This window comes from Trichomycterus rosablanca, chromosome 7 (assembly GCF_030014385.1).
Source record: "Trichomycterus rosablanca isolate fTriRos1 chromosome 7, fTriRos1.hap1, whole genome shotgun sequence".
Lineage (NCBI taxonomy): Eukaryota > Metazoa > Chordata > Actinopteri > Siluriformes > Trichomycteridae > Trichomycterus > Trichomycterus rosablanca.
The window spans coordinates 28,877,036-28,901,907 of record NC_085994.1 but is presented as its reverse complement, the minus strand read 5'-3'; the positions used below and the strand labels follow the sequence as shown (position 1 = coordinate 28,901,907).

Genomic DNA, 24,872 nt, shown 5'->3' with positions numbered 1-24,872 from the left:
AAACTCTCAACCTTTCAGTTCTTTCAGCTCTAACTCTTCAAACTCTCAACCTTTCAGCTCTACCCACTAGGCTACCACTAACCTGCAGTGCACCTATTAACTGGACAAGGCAAATCTTCAGGGTCTTAGCAAACGAGGGCCTAATTTTTTTATGAATGAACACTGTTAAGCATACATATCATAGTTACTTCTGATTTTTCCTTAACCCTGTGGTTTTCAGACCTTTTGATGTCTTTATATTGCTCTCTATTTTTGCCAATTGTGTGGCCTTAGCTATTTACATCCCATTTCCTGAAGATGATTCCAATTCAACTAATCATGACCTGGTAAGCACCAGATTTTTTGTGTGTTTTTTTCTGCCAGCTAGTTTGTAAAAATGTTTAAGCACTTCCAGCATAGATTCAAAAATAGCTGTAATACCTTTCGCCATTAATTATGTGGTTTGTATTTACTTAGGTATTTTATAATTGTCTTGTTCTTTAAGGCTTTGACTGGTTGCTAAATGTGCTTTGCAGGGTTGTACTCATTGTGTTATGACATTGTTTTTGTCTGTGCATTGCTGTTAAATAGCTTGTATTCATTAGATGACATTTCTTGCTTACACTTCCATTACAATCTACGTAATGTTGTAAATAAGAAGTCTCACAAGTCATTATTTACCTGTATTTGTTAGTGATCATAGTTATGGTGTTAGACTAACAGTTACATTCCAGTATTCCAGTGTTGTATTTACAATCTACTCTTCATCGCAAAGGTGGCCAGTATAAACAATTCTGCAGGAGTGTGTTCTGTGTTATAAGCACAATACCAAAATATTTTCCCTATTTTTGGGAAGTTTCAAGTTCAGATCCCAGTGAAAAAGTATCATTTTCTCTGATTTCTTGGTGGAAAAGCAGTTCATGTTTTGTTAAGCGCACTGACCCTAATCATAGTTAACATTTTTTGGATGAATTGCAAGTTTGGACACCTCTGGCCAAATTCCATGTTTAAAGACATGCAGTCAGACCAATTTGACATAGTAAATTAGGTGTGAATGTGTGTGTGCGCGGGTGTTTTATGCATTTCACCCAGTGAACTGTACCCACCATGACTCTGAAGTAGATAAAGAGGTGGTAAAACAGACAATGAAAATTGAATGAATGAATTAAGTGTTGCAAATAAATAGCAATGACAAAAATGACACTAAAATGCCCCCACAATTACCAGAAGACTGTATTTTGAGAAGCTGTTCTGTTTCCTTTGTACATACATACTGTATTCAAGTAAAAGTAGTGTACGTGGGAAGCTTTCTCACATCCACAAACATAGGCATCACAGCTTTTGTCATTGGCTCATGACTGATTACATGTCTGCTCTCACACTGGTATTAGTGGTGGAGGCCGTGTTTGTGTATGTGTATAAGTGTATTTGTGTGTGTGTGTGCACAATGTACTGCATCTGTGTGTACCTACAACTTATGAGTCTGATGTGGGTCAATTAAACTTAATCAGTTCCTATTCTTATTTTATTCCATTAATCAGTGTAAATAATGATTACTACTAAAATGCTGTCAATGTTGTTGTTTTTTATCAAGGGGGATTAGCATCTGCTCTTGGCTTACACAAACAGTTACATCATCCATATATTAAAGACAGATTAAATATCTTGATGTGGTCTGTGTATGTGGCACTTCTGCTGGGTTTTGATGCTGCTCTTACTGCTGGCTAATGGATTAAACCCTGCTGTGGATTAGCAGTCAGTCAAAGGGAGGGGGTAGTGCAGAGGTTAATATGTGTCATAGGGCTGTCGGCTAGTTTATTGGTGCAACACCTTAATGTGTACATGCTGTTCTTAGTGTGGTCTTTCTTATTTACTTAAATATTCATCACTGAACCACTGTGTCACAATCAAGGACACAGATACTAAGGTGCTCTTAACAAAATTTGAATTGCCTTTATAAAAGAAGACAGTGATCCTATGCCTATGGCAGCCAAGCACTATTTTGTAAAGCTTATATTTGAAATGAATTTATTTGTGTTAGTAAAATACATATTTTTAGTTGCCAGGTCAATCTATGCTGTAATGGAGCTCATGACAAACAATGACTTAAATATCCAACAGTGTGCTACCACATTTTACACAGCTGAAATATGCCAACCCTTTTACCAATGGGTCGGACTGCATCTGAGAAAAAGAAGCAGAATCATGTTCTTTTTTGGTGCAATTCATGTTCATTTACACATTAGTAATACAAAAACAGATGTTTGGAAAGTTTATTACCATTCTTAAAATCCTTAATCAACTATTTAAAGGATTTATGTAGTCAGAAATCAATAATATTTTATATAAATAATATCAGTACCATTTAAAATGTAGTTCACATATTTGCTGTAAGAGCTTTACTGTTAAGCTTATAATATAAGGAAAAATAATGACTAAAATAGTAAGTGGATACATTAAAATAACTAAACACAAAAGAAAGCAAGCCATACACTGCATAGAACCATAACTGGAGAGAAGACAGAAAACATAGCCGATAGTGTAGTTGGAGTAGAGACGGTTGTACTCCACACTACTCCACACTCCAGACGATTGCCAAGAAAGAACTCAGAGAGAGGCTTTCGCCCCACAGGGACATAAACATAACTGACCCCAGCAAACGATACGAAACGCACGTGGCCATGTAATTGCCTTGCAGCGAGTGACAAGCTAAGCTCTTGAAAAAGAACAAAGACAGGGAAGTTGGGAACAGTGGCTGAGTTGAGCAAAAGAGCTGGGCAGATACAAACCTAGCGAATCAGTCTTATAAATAAAGCAGGTAGTAAGAGAAGCCAGGGAAAAGCTGGACAATAAGGCCAGTTTGCAGTCCTGCAGCAAAATAAAGCTGAGACACAAAGGCTACAGATTAATGGAACCAGCAATGTTAGTCATCTGAGCCTCCAACAAATAAAGTGTAGTGTATTAAAACTTTTACACATACTTTTAAACAGCTGCAATATTTGAATAATTACCTATCAACCACTATATTCTAATAGATTTACTTTAAAAAAATAAGAAGTTTTGATAATAAAATAAAGTTTTGTGATGTTAAAGAAAAAATCTGATACAAATAATGTTGCCAACAAAAATGACCACTTCAGGTGCCTGTTAACTCCAGATTGTATGTGATCATAATGGGTTATGTGCCTACACTAAGTTCTAAAAGCTTTCTTCATCATATCCATTCTGTGCATGTCAGTGCACATAACATGAGTTTTTCTATTATTTCTTCCTTATATACTGTATATATACAGTGTATCACAAAAGTGAGTACACCCCTCACATTTCTGCAAATATTTTATTATATCTTTTCATGGGACAACACTATAGAAATAAAACTTGGATATAACTTAGAGTAGTCAGTGTACAGCTTGTATAGCAGTGTAGATTTACTGTCTTCTGAAAATAACTCAACACACAGCCATTAATGTCTAAATGGCTGGCAACATAAGTGAGTACACCCCACAGTGAACATGTCCAAATTGTGCCCAAATGTGTCGTTGTCCCTCCCTGGTGTCATGTGTCAAGGTCCCAGGTGTAAATAGGGAGCAGGGCTGTTAAATTTGGTGTTTTGGGTACAATTCTCTCATACTGGCCACTGGATATTCAACATGGCACCTCATGGCAAAGAACTCTCTGAGGATGTGAGAAATAGAATTGTTGCTCTCCACAAAGATGGCCTGGGCTATAAGAAGATTGCTAACACCCTGAAACTGAGCTACAGCATGGTGGCCAAGGTCATACAGCGGTTTTCCAGGACAGGTTCCACTCGGAACAGGCTTCGCCATAGTTTTCAGAACTTTGTGTAAGTGGCAACTGGTTTAAAACTCAAGCTCTGAGAAAGCAGGCATCTATGGCCAGCTGTAGCCTAGTGGTTAAGGTACTGGAGCAGTGATCAGAGGGTTGCTTGTTCAAGCCCCACCTCTGCCAGGTTGCTGCTGTTGGGCCCTTGAGCAAGGCCCTTAACCCTCAATTGCTCAGACTATATACTGAAACTGTACTGTAAGTCGCTTTGGATAAAGGCGTCTGCTAAATGCTGAAAATGTAAATGTAAATATGACAAGTTTTGTAGCCGAAGTGTTTATGGTTTATGACAAAACCTGAAAACCCAAAACTCTCTGCAGTGTTGAGATGACTACAGGGGGATGGACAGTGATGGAAAAGTGAAAAAATAGAAATCATACAGACTGTATAAAATATTTCACTGAATTTCAGTGTGGTAATGTAATAGGATGCCACAGTTGCATCTTTTTTTTCCTCTCAGATATTTCAAATGTTTGCTGTATTTTTTGAAAGTGGAAGCATTTAGGAACTACACCAACTCAGCATACTGGCAGACTATGTAAAGTCACAGCGTGGGGTCCTAGTGCCGAGTCGCATAGTGGATTAAACATGTGCGGCATTTAGCAAACGCTTTTATCCAAAGTGACTTACAATTACCAATGAATACAATTCAAGCCAATTGAGGGTTAAGGGTCCTGCTCAGGGGGCCAACAGTGGCAACTTGGCGATTACCTCATGATTACTAGTCCAGTACCTTAACCTCTGAGCTACCACCGTCCCATAAAAGTCACCAGCACTCTGCTGACTCAGTAACCAGGTTTCAAACGTCCTCGAGTTTTGTGGCATGGTTTTCTATTGCTGAGTAGCTGCATGCAGACCGTACATCACCAAGCACAATGCCAAGTGTTGGATGGAGTGGTGTAAAACACCCACCACAAGACTTTCAAGCAGTGGAAACATGTTCTTTGGAGGGACAAATCATGCCTCTCTATCTGGCAGTCTTATTAACGCGTCTGGGTTTGGCAAATGCCAAGAGAATGTTAACTGTCTGACTGCATTGTGCCAACTGGAAAGTTGGTAGAGAAGGGATAGTGTCATGGGGTGGTTTTTAATTTCAATGGGGAAAATCATAATGCTTACCAAGACATTTTGGACAATTATTTGTTTCCAACTGTGTGGGAACAGTTCCAGCATGACTGTGCTTCAGTGCACAAAGCAACATCCATAAAGGCATAATTGGATAAGTTTGGTATAAAAGAGCTTTTTTAAAATCATTTTTTATATTTCTCTTTTTCTCACACCGTATGAGAGCTTTGTAGACCATTTGTAGGCTTTTTGAATGGGCATGTAGTGATCAACACTCATTTACTCGGACACTGACACACACACAATTTCATTGTTGACTTGTCTGGGACTTTATAAAGCAGAAGCGGTGGCTTTTGTTAATAGGTCAATAGGTTGTTAATGTCAATCTGAAAATACATAGAAGAAAATTGTTTAATAAATCACAACTGTATTTGGGCACCATAAAAGATCTTAAATATGTTTGTATGTATTTTGTTAACTTACACTATATGCCCAAAAATGTAAAAACCAGACACATGAGCTTTCTGGACATCTAATTCTCAAACAATCAGCTTTAATAGGAAATATTTTAAAAAGAGATTTACATATTTTTAGGCTAAAAGTCTCACAAACTTGAGCTAGAAATAAATCCACCCACACACACACACACACACACACACACACAGGAACAACTTATTAGAAGCTCCAATGAGCAAAAAGCCATTAACATCTGGCTACAGAGCTGCATTACCTGAGTGTGGTTTTCTGGTTCCTATATAACACTCCATTGTCATCTACTTGTTTTTCCATGCTATTTGCTGAATTCTCTGATCATGCTTGTGTGTTTAAGACGTCAGCAGAGGCCCATTACACTGCATGAGTGTGGATCCATGCGTGTACGGATCCGTGCATGTGTGTCCATGCGTGTGTTTGCATTAGATCAAAAGTCAACAGCTTTTCGTCACACGTGTATCAAGAGTGTCTGGCCTGAAGAGATGTCAACAGTGCCTGACCTCACAGGTGTAAGCACTGGTGTGGTGAGTGTGTGTGTGTGTGTGTGTGTGTGTGTTAGTGTGCATTTATGTTTGGGTTGAGTCAGTTGTTAACACTGGTGATGATGGGAAACAGATGGGAAACAATTTGTTTTAAATAAAAAAATGTAAATAAAAAAATAATAATAATAATGATATGTACACCACATATGCCAAAAGTCTGTTGATACCCTAATTATTGAGTTTAAGTATTTCAGTCATGCCCATTGCTTAGAGCCCATAAATTAAATTAATTAAAATATTCTTCTGACTTTGTGGCAGTAGTTTGGGGAAGGCCCTTTTCTTTTCCAGCATTACCTGGCCTCTGCAAAAACTGAAGTCTATAAAGACATGCTTTGATATGCCTGGTGCAGTGGTCTGCACAGAGCCCTGACCATAACCCCTTTTGGAATGAATTGGAATGTTGATTGTGAGCCAGACATTCTCAGCCAACATTATAACATGACCACACAAATCCCTTTTTTACTGAATGGGCATAAATATGTACAGACAGATACTCCAACATCATGTGGAAAGTCATTCTATATTAATTCCATACTAATTCCCATGTTTCTGAAATGGCCACATGTTCACATATTTTTGCCCATATGGTTTACATCAGTTTGCACATCCATCCACTGCCTACAACATCCAGACATTTACAACTGTTTAAGTGACATGATAATCCAGCTTCCCATTCATTCTACAGTTTATCCATCCATCTGTCTATTCACATATCTGTTGCTTTTCAGTTGATATAAGCTTTGCTATGTGGAGTTGAACTAAAAATGTACCACAGTAAACACAGGCTGGCATTTATTTGTGTACTGTACTGCTGATAATGCACTTTAAGTGAAAAATCTAATATTCTCCAAGAATAAATTTAACTTTAAATTAAATTTAGCAAACTTTTTTTTACTTGTTTTTGTCCTTTTCATTGCTTGATTCCTTCATTTCTTATTTCTTAATTCTTATTATTTATTTTGTGTTACTCAATACATATACTTATTGTAAACTTTCTGTTTGTGACCTTTTTCTTACAATTTACAGAATTCTGTCTAAACTCTGTGGTTTGTGCACAACAAAGTTGCCAACCATGTACAACTTGGGGAGTTGTGGTATACAGAGTTCAATGGAAGAGATACTTTGTTCCTACTTATATCAGTAAATACATAATGTGGGAGCTGTCAGGTGGCACAGAAGTCTGTTACGTCAGCCCACCATCGCTGAGATTCTGGGTTTGAATAGCAGAGATGAAATCAGCTAGTGTCTACACAGACATGGTTGGCCTGCCTTACGTCCATTTTCAAGGTGAAACTGAATTGGTTGGATATCTAAACTTCTAACCATGTTAAATTGATTTATTTTGTATATGTTCTAAACTGAATTAGATCAAATCAGCAGTGTATCAAAAATATATTTGATTTGCTTCTATTGTTCTGTCATCTAAAAGGGATTTTAAAGATTCCCATAGATTGTACAGAGTTTTAAAAGTAAAAAAAAGCAAATTAAAGAACATTTTAAAGAAAATCCAGAGATATTTTATTTGGGAGTCCAGTGTTTGAGGCTAGGAGTAATCTTAGTCTTTAACCTAAACTAAATATACTCATGAGTACAGCTTGGTGTCTTTTCTCTCTAATTACATTTCTTTTTTTTTTTTTCAAATATGCCCAATTTGGACAACTTGGGAAGGTTCAAGGTTGTGCAAATATTTTTTATTTCAAAATTATTGAGGCCTTGGGTATTTGTGAGAGAGAACGAATGAAAAATTTCAGTTTTTGAATTTTAATACAAATTTAATAAAAATTCTAAAATGTTTTTACGTCATTATGGTGATTTAGATTGATGGGTAAAATTGGCAGTTGCATCCATTTAAAATTTAAATCCCTACTGACATGTGACATACATCTTGTATTATTCATTTGATTTGAAAGCCTGCATGGAGGAGCGTGTACATATATTGTGGATTTGTATGTGGCTTTATTTGTGTGTGTGAAGAGAAAAAAAAACATGTGGACACTCGGCCATGAGCTATTGGCATCCCTTTTCAAAACCATACATACCAACAGAAAGTCATGTTTATTACCTGCTTTGCCATCTGTGTTTCATGTATCCTAAGGCATGTAGATGCTTATTATTTCAAAACAATACCTCCAAAATGGTGCCTCAGTGATGTCACAGACACTAAACACACGAGACTGACAAAGATCGATAGTAACAAAGTGCTAGGAGAGCTAACAGGACACAAGTGACAGTTTCTTTGGTTTCACAAGTGGCAGGAAACAAGTGACTTTAGTGTCTTACACAATTATTAGAGTCAGTAATTCTTGGAGCAACCAAGAAAACTCTTAGTTTCTTACCTCTTAGTGTACAGATAACTGGAACAACATAAACAAAGGAAAACAATGCACATAACCAACATAGGAACAAGAAGCAGGAAGAAACAGGGACAAAGAAACTAAGCAGGGAGTTAGACAAGTGAACAAGGACACGTAGAACTAACCCTATGCTATACTAATGCTAATGCTTACTACATGGAAACAAGAAGGGTCCTAAATTAACCTTAAGCTGTAACCAACAGGAAGTACTAATCCCTATGCTATGCTAATGGATAATGCTAAAACTACTAAGAAACTAGAATAAGATCTCTAAACTAAACTAATCTACCAAGAAGATTAAAAAAACAGGAAGAGCAAAACTATGCTAATGCTATGCTACTTCTAACATTTTTTCTATAGAAACTAAAAAGAGGTCCTTAATCTAATCTACCCAAATACACAGTTAAAAGACATATGCACAATAAAAGACCAAAGTCTAGACTAATAGGAGCAAAAGCAGGAAACAGACCAACACAGTTAGAACTACCCATGAGAAAAATACAAACTGTGATGCACTGTGTGTTCTGACACCTTTCTATCAGAACCAGCATTAACTTTTTCAGCAATTTGAGCTACAGTAGCTACAGTCAGCCTTTCACTCCTCACATGCATCAGTGAGCCTTGGCCGCCCATGACCCTGTTGCTGGTTTACCACTGTTCCTTCCTTGGACCACTTTTGATCAGGAGACAGGTGAAACTACATGCATAGACCAATAATTAACAAAAGAGAAATACTGTAGCTGTGAGTCATAAGACTGGGGACCAATAAGTAGAAAGGGGCAGAGACTGAGGTCTCTGTACACACAGTGAAGATCTGCACACACAGTGAGCCAATGTATCAACAAATGCAAACTGAAACTCTGTTATGCAAAAAGAAAGCCCGAGCTTATCTCAGATTTACCAAAAGACAGTTGAAATGCATGGTGTGGTTAGATGAGTCAATTTCAGCTTGTTTTCAGGAAAAATTGGTGTCAGGTTCTCTGAGACAGTGACAAAAAGAATCATCCAGTTATAATTAAAAGGTACAAAAAACTAAATGTGTCGTGGTATAGGGCTGTAACAGACGTCTATTGGGATTTTAGGGAGGCATATGTTGCCATCAGGGTGACTTATCTTCTGCGAAGTTCACGGTCATTTCAGCAAGTCAAGCCAATTCGACCCTGATCGCATTATTTCTCTACTCTGTGCCGACGCCACCAATCAGCCAGCATATGTCGTAATTGCATCAGTTATGAGGCCCCTATCCGGGTCCCTCCAATGTATGAACAACAGCAAATCATTGTTTATATAGCTGCCCAGCCCATCTGGATGGCAGAGCTGAGATTCGATACGATGTATCCGAAATCCCAGCTCTGGTGTGCTTGCGTATTTTACCACTGTGCCACCTGAGCAGTGTACCATTTCTTAAATTGATTACAAACCCTATTTCAAGAAAAGTTGGGACACTTTCTAAAAATTCAATAATACTGCTCTGGATAGACTTTTTCATGTTTGGCACGAAGAATCTGACGTTGACTCGTTTGACCACAGAACACATTTCCACTGTCTTATCGTCCATCTCAGATTACTTCAGGCTTGCTGACGTTCTTTTACAAATGGCATCCTGGCATATATGGCATCCTCTTGCATAATAAAGTTTCAGGTTGAATTTCTTGATGCAGCAGCAGTCTGTTTTAAGTGACAATGATTTTCCTAAGTACTCTGAGCATAATGAAGCTATGTCTATTATTTGAGAACATTTTATCCTCAAAGTTGATGTGTTAGAAGCAGGAAAAATTGGCAAGTGCAACTTTGACAAGGGCCAAATTGACGACTGGTTCAGAGCATCTCCAAAACTGCTGCAGCTCTTGTGGGGTGTTCCCGGTCTGCAGTGGTCAGTATCTATCAAAAGTGGTCACAGTGGTAAACTGGCGTCAGGGTCATGGGCGGCCAAGGCTCATTGATGCACGTGAGGAGTGAAAGGCTGGCCTGTGTGGTCCGATCCAACAGACGAGCTACTGTAGCTCAAATTGCTGAAGAAGTTAATGCTGGTTCTGATAGAAAGGTGTCAGAACACACAGTGCATCACAGTTTGTTGCATATGGGGCAGCAAAAGGGGAACCAACACAATATTAGGAAGGTGGTCATAATGTTATTCCTTATATATAGTCATTATAAACATATAATAAACATACATTACTAATGCAGGCCAACAGTAAATTTTTATAAGATAGTTACATTTTCCAGCATCTCTCTTGCCTCACCCCTGCTTTTCTCAAACAGGGGTTTCAATGCCTGCCAGCCTTGTTCAAACTGTCATCCTTGTATGTATGAATGTATGTAGTTCATTTGTGCTTTTATGCAATGAAGTGGATGCAATTAGTCTGGTTAGAGAAGTGTGTGTTGTTTCATATACCTAATGATTTACTAATAAACAGTTAGAATTAAGATTTCCACCTAGTCAAAATAGATCTTGTTTTGCTAAAGCCAGCATTACACTGTGCAGTAATCGGTCCAGATTTAGCTGTCTTAAAATTGCTCATCATAAAAGATTTTCTTTTATGCACAATGTGACATGCTCACCAGCAGCCGGATTTAGTGTTGCTGTGACTAAAGACAGCTGATGAAAACCTTCTGGTGGTGTCTGATATTTGGATCAAAATCTCAGTTTGCTGCTACGAGGCTCATCTAAAATCCTCTTCAAAAGGAGTATGACTGAGGATGATGCAAAACTAATATATGGAGCCCTGACTTTGTTCTATTGTTTTAATGAACAATCAACTTATGGCCATTGTATGGTGCCCCTGGAGCTGAGAGGGTTAAGGGCCTTGTTTAAGGGCCCAACAGTGGCTGCATGAGATTCAAACACACAACCTTCCACTTGGTCTACATATATAGAAATTCTGCTGGAGAATGCGGGCATCAATCTTTTGCATGCGAATTGGAGCACACTACCCTTTGAGCTAACTCCCCACAAAAAATGACATGTGATTAATGTTATGTTGGTTTATTCGCAAATCTGTCATTGTGGAATCTAATTCTATAATCTAAGTACACAATCAGTCAACATATTTTTGAATAATCTCATATAGTGTGACAAGTAATGGTTCAATAAGACCACTAAAATCATACAGTGTAAAGCAGGCCTAAGAAAAATGACTGGGGTTATGCAGTATCATTCTGTTAAATTGGTCGCTTTTTCCAAGTTAAGTTTCGGTGAATTGCAAATTCTGACAGAACAATGATTATTAAAACAATACCATGTGACACACTTGTAGGAACACACAGTATAAACTGGGACCAGTTCAGCACTGTGGCTTTGGTTCTTACATCAATCATTTTTTCTACTGACAGGTACCACAACTTACACTATATGGACTGTATGCATCCAACTTTGCAGCAACAGTTTAGGGAAGGCCTTTTTTCTGTTCTAGCATACCCTTGCCCCTGTGCACAAAGCTAGGTCTATGAAGACATGAAAATGCTTGCTTTAAAAAACTTTAAAAAAAACAAAACAGCCCTACTAGAACATTAATTTAAGCTTTCTGGACCAATGTAAAGTTAATTTTGTGATCATTAAAAAATTTGATTAAAAAAGGCGTATTAATAAGTTACTGGCCTTAGTTAATCACATACAGATTGTATCTGTATTAAACAGTTTTGAACTGTAAAAACTGGAATGATTGGCTGTCTCTTAACCATTTTCTTGGCCTGGGTAGTAAAACTAGGTAGTGCATTAACTAAAGAAAAAAATTTATTAAAAGATTGTAATCTTCTAGACTGATTAAAGATGTGATAATAGCTACATATGGTTGATGCATGGCCACAAGAATGTGTGTAAAGCACTATACTTTTAAAAGCGCAATACCTTTGATAACTTTGAATAGAACTTTTGTCTGCTTTTTTATTGTGAGAAAGTCAGTGGGGGTTTGGTATCATTATCAGTTAAAATTCAAAGTCTTAATACAATTGACCTGGAAATGAAAAAAAAAAAATAGGTTAAAGGTTTTAGATAAACATTAGGAGGATGTGTATATTTTCGATGATTTTGCCAGTTTACGTTGCCAATAATGGATACAGCCCAATGTGCTTACAGTTTGTGCACAGATTATATAACAGTAATCATATACAGTATTTTACATGATACTTATTCTTCTGTTCAATGGATTCTATAAATGATCATTCACCTTGTTTAATAAGATTTTTTTTAGAATTGGTCTGTTGTCTGGTTAGGAGAGGTAGCATTCCGTTGTTCGTTCAACTTGACATCATAGGCATGATCTGTGAGTTTAAGTATATAGAAAAGGTGCTTGGTGGCTTTAAGAGTCTTTGAAAAAGCAAGTGTTAGCACCCAACTCCCAGGTGATGGATGGAACTGGCTATGAGTAAATTGGGAGAAAATGAGGCTAAGGAATAAGCGGCGACATTGAGTGCTTTTTGTATTTTGTGTGAAAAAATTGTAAACTGTAAACTGGAATCTGTTTTTAGTAAATTGTGTTTTGTCTTGTGTTTAAAATATCTTTATTCTAATCCTTATTTCACATAAATCTACGGGTGTTACTGTGAAAACCGTCTCCATGGAGATTTGTGTGTGTGCAAGAAAGAAAGAAAAAACAAGAGAAAGAGAGAGTGGGGGGGAGGGGGGATATCTAGAGAGTCTAGTGAATTTCAAGGTCCACGTTTTATATGGTTATTTCTGAACAGGGCAATTCATTGCAGGGGTTCGACCACCCTAAGCCTAACCCTCCGCAACGTAGCAAATCAGGTCTGTGTAGACGGCTGGCCAGCTGATAGCACCCAGGTGGTGGGCTAGTGTAATACACCTTTGCACCAAATACAGTGTATCACAAAAGTGAGTACACCCCTCACATTTCTGCAAATATTTTATTATGTCTTTTCATGGGACAACACTATAGAACTAAAACTTGGATATAACTTAGAGTAGTCAGTGTACAACTTGTATAGCAGTGTAGATTTACTGTCTTCTGAAAATAACTCAACACACAGCCATTAATGTCTAAATGGCTGGCAACATAAGTGAGTACACCCCACAGTGAACATGTCCAAATTGTGCCCAAAGTGTCAATATTTTGTGTGACCACCATTATTATCCAGCACTGCCTTAACCCTCCTGGGCATGGAATTCACCAGAGCTGCACAGGTTGCTACTGGAATCCTCTTCCACTCCTCCATGATGACATCACGGAGCTGGTGGATGTTAGACACCTTGAACTCCTCCACCTTCCACTTGAGGATGCGCCACAGGTGCTCAATTGGGTTTAGTCCATCACCTTTACCTTCAGCTTCCTCAGCAAGGCAGTTGTCATCTTGGAGGTTGTGTTTGGAGTTGTTATCTTGTTGGAAAACTGCCATGAGGCCCAGTTTTCGAAGGGAGGGGATCATGCTCTGTTTCAGAATGTCACAGTACATGTTGGAATTCATGTTTCCCTCAATGAACCACAGCTCCCCAGTGCCAGCAACACTCATGCAGCCCAAGACCATGATGCTACCACCACCATGCTTGACTGTAGGCAAGATACAGTTGTCTTGGTACTTCTCACCAGGGCGCCGCCACACATGCTGGACACCATCTGAGCCAAACAAGTTTATCTTGGTCTCGTCAGACCACAGGGCATTCCAGTAATCCATGTTCTTGGACTGCTTGTCTTCAGCAAACTGTTTGCGGGCTTTCCTGTGCGTCAGCTTCCTTCTGGGATGACGACCATGCAGACCGAGTTGATGCAGTGTGCGGCGTATGGTCTGAGCACTGACAGGCTGACCTCCCACGTCTTCAACCTCTGCAGCAATGCTGGCAGCACTCATGTGTCTATTTTTTAAAGCCAACCTCTGGATATGACGCCGAACACGTGGACTCAACTTCTTTGGTCGACCCTGGCGAAGCCTGTTCCGAGTGGAACCTGTCCTGGAAAACCGCTGTATGACCTTGGCCACCATGCTGTAGCTCAGTTTCAGGGTGTTAGCAATCTTCTTATAGCCCAGGCCATCTTTGTGGAGAGCAACAATTCTATTTCTCACATCCTCAGAGAGTTCTTTGCCATGAGGTGCCATGTTGAATATCCAGTGGCCAGTATGAGAGAATTGTACCCAAAACACCAAATTTAACAGCCCTGCTCCCCATTTACATCTGGGACCTTGACACATGACACCAGGGAGGGACAACGACACATTTGGGCACAATTTGGACATGTTCACTGTGGGGTGTACTCACTTATGTTGCCAGCTATTTAGACATTAATGGCTGTGTGTTGAGTTATTTTCAGAAGACAGTAAATCTACACTGCTATACAAGCTGTACACTGACTACTCTAAGTTATATCCAAGTTTCATGTCTATAGTGTTGTCCCATGAAAAGATATAATGAAATATTTGCAGAAATGTGAGGGGTGTACTCACTTTTGTGATACACTGTAAGTGTCTGTTTATGATTATGGTAAGATTAAAAGGTGTGCAAGACTTTCTTCTAGCACAACTTAAAAGTTCTTTGGTGGCTTGTTAGAGACTATATTTCTATCACACACGTTAGAGACTATAGTATCACACACATTTTTCTGACCTTTACAATTGATACCCATCTTTACAGTTGTGCAACTTTTCCCAAAAAGTTTTGTCTACCAGTTCACAGAACATTGTTCTAGAGCAAGGGTGAGAAATTAAATTTTGCAGGGGGCCGCATGAGAAACTTGGACTGTTGTGGAGGGCCGGACCAATAGGCTGATCTTAATTCTGCTCAATATCAATGCTGTTTTTGGATACACTGTTACTGGTAAGAATACATGTTAAATCAGGCAATAAAACTAAGAAGCTGGCAGAGTAAAAAATCATCATCATTTAACTATTTATTCAACTTTCACGTAAACAGTTTTGAACAAAATCTGCAGGTTTTTAAATTTATTTGCAGGTTGTAAACTTTACACAAAGGGCTATTGCTATTTTGTTTGCAGTCTAATTACTTCATTTTATGTTTTTAGTCCATTGTTCTTGCTGGATATTGTTTCAAGGTATCACAAAGCTAGTCTTGACTGCTCCAGTCCTGAATGTGTTGAAATGTGACAGCTCTGTATTGTACATGTTCTTGTAATTCTCTGTGTCTGCGCCACAAACTAAACACAGAGCTTTACATCTGAATTAAATACGTAAATACTTAGAAGTCCATGTCTTGTTAAAAACACTCACAGTTCTATTCGCCAACACGTTACGGTGAAGCTGGATACACTTGCACACATGCATGAACATAAATGGAAAAAATGTCTCTTCAAAATAAAAAACAATGCTATTGAATTGCATGTGTGATGTACACTTATTAATGACTTATTTCTAATTACCACTGACCTCTAATTACCACTGGCCATACAATACCCAGGTGTTTCCTAGACGAACTTTGTCAGTACTTGTTAAACCATGACTGAGAAATTAAAACCTGTTCAATGCCTGTACAGCAGTGGTTCCTAAACTCACGGTAATGTGTATGTAATGTTAATGTTGAATTATAAAAAGCTAAGTTTAAAGCAATATGGATAAGGTGTAAAGGTAAAATCTCAGAAAAATGTGCGTGTGGTGGTATTTAAGGTCATCAGTTTAACAATTCTATGATTAAATGGCACTAACATGCCATCAAAGTACTTTTAAGGTGTCCAAGAGAAACATTTTACCATAATCATAAACATGGGTTTGTTTGGCGCAGCGGTGTATTACACTAGTCCACCTGGCCAGCAGTCACAAACCTGATTTGCTGGTTGTGTGGGCTGGTTGAAACCTTATCCATGTTCTTTTAAACTTAGCTTTTCATAATTCCTGACCTTTAATCCTAGTACACATTCCCTCACACATGTTTTTTCAGTTCTGTTTTTTCAGTTTTTTTATGTAATTGAAGTCATGGCCTATACAGTGCCTCAGTTTTTTGTCCTTTAGTCATTTTGCCACTACTTTGGCATTATGTTTGTGGTCATTGTCCATTTGGAAGACCTATTTCTGCCCAAGCCCTTACTCATAATGCCATCTATTTTGTGAAGTGCACCAGTCCCTCTTTTAGCTAAGCACTCCCACAACATGATGCTGCCACATCTGTGCCTCACAGTTGGGATGGTGTTGTTTGGCTTGCAGGCCTTTCGCTTTTTCCTCCCTACATAATGGTCATTATGGCCAAACAGAATGATTATTATTACGTTTCATTTTATCACACCTAAGGGCAATCCTCCAAAAAGTAAGATCTTTGTCACCACTTTGTCTTTTTATGGCCACTTTGGAGCAGGGGCTTTTTATTTTATGGCCCTTTAGGTCATGTCAATAAAGGACATGTTTTACTGTTAATATACGTAGATACTTTTGTACCTGTTCCCTCAAGCATCTTAGCAAGGTCAGTTGCTGTTGCTCTGGGATTGTTTTTTTCACTAAAGAACATTTCTCGCTCTTCAAAGTTATAAAGGCATTGTGGTCCCATGATGTTTAAACTTGCATATTATTATTTGAGTGGTATATGATTGCATATTATTATTAGTGTGGTAAATTGCTCCCAATGATGTACAATGCTCTCAAGGACTTATGGAGGTCCTTTTCTTTTGATTTCAAGCATGATGTCAAGCAAAGAGGCAGGTAGGCCTTGAAAGTAAGCCTGACAGTACTGCCACAAATAAACCTGTAATTAACTTAAATTATGTCAATTAGCCTAACAGAAGCTTCTGAATACACTATATTGTTTTCTGAAATTTTTTTTAACCACAGCCACTTTGGTATATGAAACCTTCTTACCCATTGGAAGTAAAATGATCAGTTTGGAAAGATTTCTTTGAAAAATTGCTTGTGTCTTGTACAAAGAAGATATCAAAACCAACTTGCTACCACTATATTTTGTTTATATGGAATCTGTGGATGAGATAAATAAAGGTTTTAATGACTTTAACCTACTTAAACCGACTTCACAGATGTGCTAGTCATCCATGCCATTGTTACTCACACACTCTCATACCCTGTGGGCCATTGCCCCACTTAAGAAGATTTCCTAGCCCAAAGTGGATACCTGTCCAATCAGAAGCACATGCCCTATCCCCTCCTGCCTTTTCTTTGAATGCTAGGGTCCTGGCTTCCACGAAGACATTTCACTCTGATTATTTGGTGGGATTTAATACATCTCAAAGGGTACTCTATTTTGGGGCACTCTGTTTAGCAGAAATGTTTTAATTTGGCTACAATAGAAAGTTTTTGAGCATCATATAAGTTGAAGTGATGCCTGCAGTTCTTTTATTGGGTTCTTTTATTGACCTCCTGGATGAGTGGTCGATGCATTCTTGGTAAAATTTTGGTAGGCTCCTGAAAAAGTTGACCACTTTTCCTAGTTCACTCCATTTGTTAATATTGGCTAATATTGACTTTGTTTCACAACTTTATTTGAACATGGCTTTCTAGCCTAACATCTAAAATCTAGTGATATTTAGATTCAGTTGAGTTTATTTGGTTTTGTGGGGGGCAATAACCTTTTCACATACAACCAGGTAGGGCTAAACAGCATTTTTCTGCAATAAATGAAATTCTCATTGAAAATCAATCTATCATTGAACATCTTCATATAATATTAAAAGTAGATTTATGAACTGAAACATATAACTGTGACAAATATACAAAAATAGAAGAAATTTTTGTCTTTACTGACGATCACATGGAATGCAGCATTTCTTTTTCCGCTTCAGACAGCTCCTTATGAATTTAATTTGTCTCACGTTTGTCTAATCAGTTAATTATTGTTTTCTTTCTTTTCTTTTGATTATGTGCCAGTTATTTTGAGCCAGAGTATTGTTCTGTCTTGGTCTCCTGCAGTTAGGTTCAACACCTATTATTTTAGATGTGGGCTTCCACCTAGCACCTCTGTAACAAGGTGCACACAACCCTGTGATAATACCCAAACTGAGACAAAGGGAAAAAAAGAGAAGATCATAAAAGTATTTATGTTTAATTAGCATTTGCTAAAGCAAGAGGTACGATTTGAATGATTACTTAGGGCAGACGCTTTAATCAGCACACTTGAACACATTGCAACATGGTGTTTAAGACTCTTGCTTGTGAATTAAATAAATCCTTGTTATGTAAATGAATAGCCAGTGCTTGCATAATGGCCTGGCCTAGTAGTGATCTGTTTTTCAATTGTGAATGACTTTTAGATTTGAAGCAGGTACTCTCTTTTATCTGTGTAATATAGGTAGGGAGCAGAACCCTGTTTGCTGTTAGAGCTTTTATTAATCTGGTTAGGCCAGTCGGTCACCGTGCAGATAATAGCTGAAAATAAACCCCACACATTGGTGCTGGATTATATCAACTAGATAGACAGGCAGTGAGTCGTTCTCTACCTGCTGTTTTTCTCTATTAACACAGACAGATAGACAGATAGATAGATACTTTCATTTATCCCAAAGAAAATTATTGATGCAGTAACAAACCATACAATAAACTTAATATACTAGTGTTTGTAATATTTGAATATAAATAATGGTCTGAAAGGGCTCAGGTACATTTATAATACAACCCCAAATCAGAAAAAGTTGGGACAGTGTGGAAAATGCAAATATAAAAACAACACAAAGTTTCTTACATTTACTTGACTTTTATTTGATTGCAGACAGGATGAACCTGAGATATTTCATGTTTTATCTGCTCAACTTTATTTCATTTATGAATAAACATCCATTCTTGCATTTCAGGCCTGCAACACATTTCAAAAAAAGTTGGGACAGTAAAGCATTTACCACTTTGTAATGTTGCCATTCCTTTTCACCACACTTAAAAGACGTTTTGGCACCGAGGTGACCAAGCGATTTAGTGTTTCAGCTTTTATTTTGTCCCATTCTTCCAGCAAACACATCTTAAGATGTGCAACAGTACAGGGTCGTCGTTGTCACATTTTTTGTTTCAAAATTCTCCACTCATTCTATATTAGGGACAGGTCAGGACTTCAGGCAGGCCAGTCCAGTACCCGTACCATCTTCTTCCGCAGCCATGCCTTTGTAATGTGTGTAGCATGTGGTTTTGCATAGTCTTGTTGAAAAATGCATGGACGTCCCTGGAAAAGATGACGTTTTGAAGGCAGCATATGTTGCTCTAAGATCTCAATGTACTTTTCTGCATTAATGCTGCCATCAAGTGTAAATGACCTTTGCCAAAGGCACTGACACAGCCCCAAACCATAACAGACCCTGGCTTTTGGACTTGTTGCAGATAACATTCTGGATGGTCCTTTTCATCTTTGGTCCGGAGCACACAGCGTCCATTTTTTTCCAAAAAAGATCTGGAATGCTAATTCATCTGACCACCATACACGTTTCCACTGTGTAATGGTTCATCCTAGATGCCTCCGAGCCCAGAGAAGTTGACGCCGCTTCTGGACATGGTTAACATAAGTCTTCTTTTTTGCACAGTAAAGTTCAAGTGGCATTTGTGCATGTAACTCCGTATTGTAGTGCTTGACAAAGGTTTGCCAAAGTAATCCCTTGCCCACGTGGTTATATCGGCTGTTGTTGAGTGGGGGTACTTGATGCAGGCGGACTTTATTTGCATTTCCCATACTGTCCCAACTTTTTCTGATTTGAGGTTGTACATTGTTACACACAATAGACATTCCATTTTAAATACAAATCCTATTTAGGATTTAGGAATACTAGGAATAAAAAACAGGTAACACAGTCACTTAACAGGTCATATCAGTTCTATGTACAGTAGAAACACTGTTAAGTGCATGTGTGGGCAATAGTGTAAAATACAACACATATACATATACACAGATATGATTTTAGAGAGACAGACATCAAGACAATGCAAGGCTATTTTCTTAAAAGTTCATGGTTATTTCAATAAGAAAGTGTCATCCTGCATGCACTACAATAGTGTGACTTTGTAGACAGAGAGCATGTGTGTTAACTAGGTTGCCTGCAGTCCAGTTACTCTTAATAAAATAGATTAAGTAAACCTTTGAATATAAGTGATATATTTTAATTTCAGGTTGGGAATCCCTTTAATTTCTAAAAGGACAACAAGCTGGTCTTTTACATAGAGGGCATTCAGCACCTTCTCGCTGTGAGGCAACAGTGTTACCCACCATATTGCCTCGTATAGAATATTGCTTAAAAGAATTTAATTGGAAGCAATAATATAATCACTTTTTTTGTTTTTGTTATTTATTATACTTTCATATCTACTACAGATTTATGCACATAGTGTATTTGCATTTTGTATTTACACATTAACAATATACTAAGTAAAATAAAACAGAATACAGAAATAAATGGTAAAAATAATTAGCTTTTTGATGCAGATTGGTTTTACATTTCTCCTGTCAGCATATTTGATATACACTGATCAGCCATAACAAATGGGCAGAGTCCTGTGACCATTGATGAAGGTCTAGAAGATGACCAACTCAAACAGCAGCAATAGATGAGCGATCGTCTCTGACTTTATATCTACAAGATAGACCAACTAGGTAGGAGTGTCTAATAGAGTGGACAGTGAGTGGACACGGTATTTAAAAACTCCAGCAGCGCTGCTGTGTCTGATCCACTTATGTCATTGTCACTGCAGTGCTGATAATGATCCACCACCCAAATAATACCTGCTCTGCAGTGGCGATTTCTCTAAGACTGCAAGGGAAGCTCAGCTTTCCCTAAAATGTCAAAAATTAACGCTGAGCTTCTGCAAGATGATTGGAGGATCAGTCGAAAGGCTGAATCCCGTTTTGATTGACAGCTGTCGCTGGGAGCTTCAGTACCATCACGGATTTTGCGAGTGAAGTCGGAAGACAAACTGCAACCCATTTCATGCCATTTTCTTGAAAACTAACAAAGGGGAGAATTTATACATTTATATATAAATAAATTGACAAATGTTATGATGTAAGCCGACAATGAGCTTCCCCTCTTTGAAAGACCAGCAGCCGCCACTTCTGCTCTGTAGTGGTTCTGTGAGGGTCCTGACCATTGCAGAACAGCATGAAAGGGGGCTAACAAATGTTTAATGTTATGACTGATTGGTGTATGTATCAAATTTTGGAAAATATCATACCAAGTCAGCACCCATGAGAAAAAGGTTTTTAAATTAAATAGTTAAGAAAGAAAAATATGTTTTGATAATCAAGTTAGTTGACCACAGTCAGTCATCTTTTCAGCAGCCTAAAAAATAAACCCAGCACATTTCTAACCTTAATATTTAAATCCAGAAGTTATTTTTAAAGTTTCTATAGAAACACTTTATCATTTTATTGTTTAAATCATGTTTAAAAACAATTCCAAAAACAAACACTGAAAAAAACTTTTATCAGTTGGAGAGGGGTAATTGCTTTTTTCACAACACTGTAGGAGTCTTTGTTAAAGGTTTTCCACTTCACAAGGTGCTGCTCTCTGTTCAGCACTGCTCATGCAAAGCCCATTTGACCTGTCCACAGTTATTAGCCTCAACAAAGTCAGTGACACCAGCAACCTCTTTCACTCTCTAACTCTCAAACTCTCTTGCTTAGTGCATGTCTTTTTGGCTGCTCATATGTGCTTATTGATCACACTCCATTAGTGGCATGTACAGACTTTGCAAGAACAGGAACTGAAGTCTGTCGAACTTCCAGTGCAAAAAATGCACTTGTCTTTTAAATATGTATTTATAAATATGAACACCTTTTTCAGCATTAATACAGAAATTTCCTTCGGGATTAATAAAGTTTCTATCTATCTATCTATCTATCTATCTATCTATCTATCTATCTATCTATCTATCTATCTATCTATCTATCTATCTATCTATCTATCTATCTATCTATCTATCTATCTATCTATGAAGAGAAATGATAGCATTACATAAAAAACAAACAGCACTTTTTAGACACCACATATTTATAACATTAATTATGCATTTACAGGTTCAAGGTGTAAACGATGAGAAAAATTGGCTTTTTGTAGCAAGGTGCTTTAGACTGGCTCATTCCTCTTGGCAAAGCATGTTTAATTTTTCAAGGTTCTTCTTTAGAAATCAGTCTTATTGAAAAGTCAGTTTTCTGTCCAGATTTAGTTTCTAGGCCAATGAGATTAAATTTTTTTTCGTTACATCCTAGTGCATATGTGTGATTCATCAGTACTGTTTTCATAGAAGTAGCCCTATTTTGTTATGCTCCTACCTCCATGCTGTGAGTATGGTGGTCTTAGGGTCATACACTGATCAGCCATAACATTAAAACCACCTCCTTGTTTCTACACTCACTGTCCATTTTATCAGCTCCACTTACCATATAGAAGGACTTTGTAGTTCTACAATTACTGACTGTAGTCCATCTGTTTCTCTACATACTTTTTAGCCTGCTTTCACCCTGTTCTTCAATGGTCAGAATCCCCACAGGACCACCACAGAGTAGGTATTACTTGGGTGGTGGATCATTCTAAGCACTGCAGTGACACTGACATGGTGGTGGTGTGTTAGTGTGTGTTGTGCTGGTATGAGTGGATCAGACACAGCAGCGCTGCTGGAGTTTTTAAATACTGTGTCCACTCACTTTCCACTCTGTTAGACACTCCTACCTAGTTGGTCTACCTTGTAGATGTAAAGTCAGAGACGATTGCTCATCTATTGCTGCTGTTTGAGTTGGTCATTTTCTAGACCTTCATCAGTGGTCACAGGTTGCTGCCCACAGGGCACTGTTGGCTGGATGTTTTTGGTTGGTGGACTATTCTTAGTCCAGCAGGGACAGTGAGGTGTTTAAAAACCCCATCAGCGCTGCTGTGTTTGATCCACTCATACCAGCACAACACACACTAACACACCACCACCATGTCAGTGTCACTGCAGTGCTGAGAATGACCCACCACCCAAATAATACCTGCTCTGTAGTGGTCTTGGAAGAGTCCTGACCATTGAAGAACAGCATGATAGCGGGCTAGCAAAGCATCCAGAGAAACAGATTGACTACAGTCAGTAATTGTAGAACTACAAAGTGCTCCTATATGGTAAGTGGAGCTGATAAAATGGACAGTGAGTAGAAACAAGCAGGTGGTTTTAATGTTATGGCTGATCGGTGTATATACAATATACCTTATTTATTTGCACATAATGAGCTGATTTTTTGCCAAAGAGTTTTAAATTTGTCACTGTGTTTGACAGGAATATACTGATCCTAAAGTGTTCAGATTTGTCTAAATGCATTTGTTCACATTTTAGATGTGCAGATATTCACAAAAGTGAATTACACAGTCGAGTTACATTATTATGACCACTTCCTACTTTCGACGGCTGGCAGCGCGGCAGCTGCAGTCAGCATGGCTCCAGATACCTGTGACAATCTTCCAGGGCCTTATTGAGTCACTTCCAGCCCATCTAGCTGATAGTTATAATAATGTGACTCGACTGTGTATTATTATTATTCAGATTATTGTTCTTATTTATTATTTATTGTTATTATTATTTAAGAAACAATACATATGTACATGTGTGTGTTACATATATAGATGTATGTGTAAATATGACTGTGCAATTGTAGCTGTGATAAAATGTTAATGGCATTGTTACCACAACACAATGGCAACATTAATACAAAGCCATAGTATAGCACCTAAACAATTTTGGAGTCAGACTAAACATGTTAGGTGGGTATAATGATTTTGTGTTTTTTATTTACCCTTTAACAGGTAAAACTTTGTTAAAAAATGATTTATTATTTATTTTACATAAATTAGGAATTGTGTCTGTCTGGTGGACTTCTGCCACCCAAGCATCCATAAAAAACTGTAATTACTGTGAGGGCTGTCCACATACGTTTAACCATATATGGTATTTAATATTTGTTTGTAGGCAGTGTATATATGCTATGCCTCTAAAGGCATATGTATGGTATCTCAGCCTAGCTAAAAGCTGGTTGTATGGCTAAAAACCAGTCAGAATAGACCATGTTAGAGAAGGTACGTCTGTATCTGATATATGTATTAAACAGCCTTTAATCCATTACCTCTCTAGGATTTTTTAAATAGTATCATATCTTAACAGAGCTGTTAGCTGGCAAACAATAATATAAAAGCATAGTTAGAGGGCATTCTGCACGAGCTTATGTGTATCAGATGCAGTTAAAGGCTTTGAAGGAGCAGGGGGGAGGATTTGCATGGTAAAATGTCAGTATGAGATCATAGTAAACCAGATGCGATCAGTTAATGAGATTCACTGACAGTTTTTACAATTTTCTCAGCCGTTTGAAATGCAGGTGTTAAAAAGTCCTGTTTATGGGCAATGAAAATAAACAAAACAAACACATAATCATACTAGCCTTGCAAAAATGTGCACCCTCTTCATTTTAAAAGACCTGGTCACAAAAAAGCCCTTGGTTTTTGTATTTCAATATTTATGTGTGAAATACTATTTGTTTCCTTGTAATCTACAGCCATCAGTAGTTTTACAGTGTGAACTTCTGATATATGGTAAACCTTTTAACATTTTAAACTAACAATGAGGGCAATTGGCATTGAATTTCACCTCAATCATCTTAGTTCCTACTCGCCATGCAAAACACCTGAAAATGAAGGCCGCTCAGGTGGCACTGGGATCTCGAATACATCGTATCGAGTCTCTGCTCTGCCTGCCGGCTGGGCTGAGCAGC

The 24,872-nt window shown here is 38.0% G+C and overlaps 1 protein-coding gene across 1 annotated transcript in view; it reads left to right on the top strand.

Moving 5' to 3' along the window:
- Positions 1 to 24,872, top strand: part of cacna1db (calcium channel, voltage-dependent, L type, alpha 1D subunit, b) — a 127,965-nt gene that overhangs the window by 6,000 nt on the left and 97,093 nt on the right. Inside the window, exon 3 of the mRNA XM_062999201.1 lies at positions 221 to 326. Coding sequence (XP_062855271.1) covers positions 221 to 326 — 106 coding nt within the window. The remainder of the gene's footprint in view (positions 1 to 220; positions 327 to 24,872) is intronic.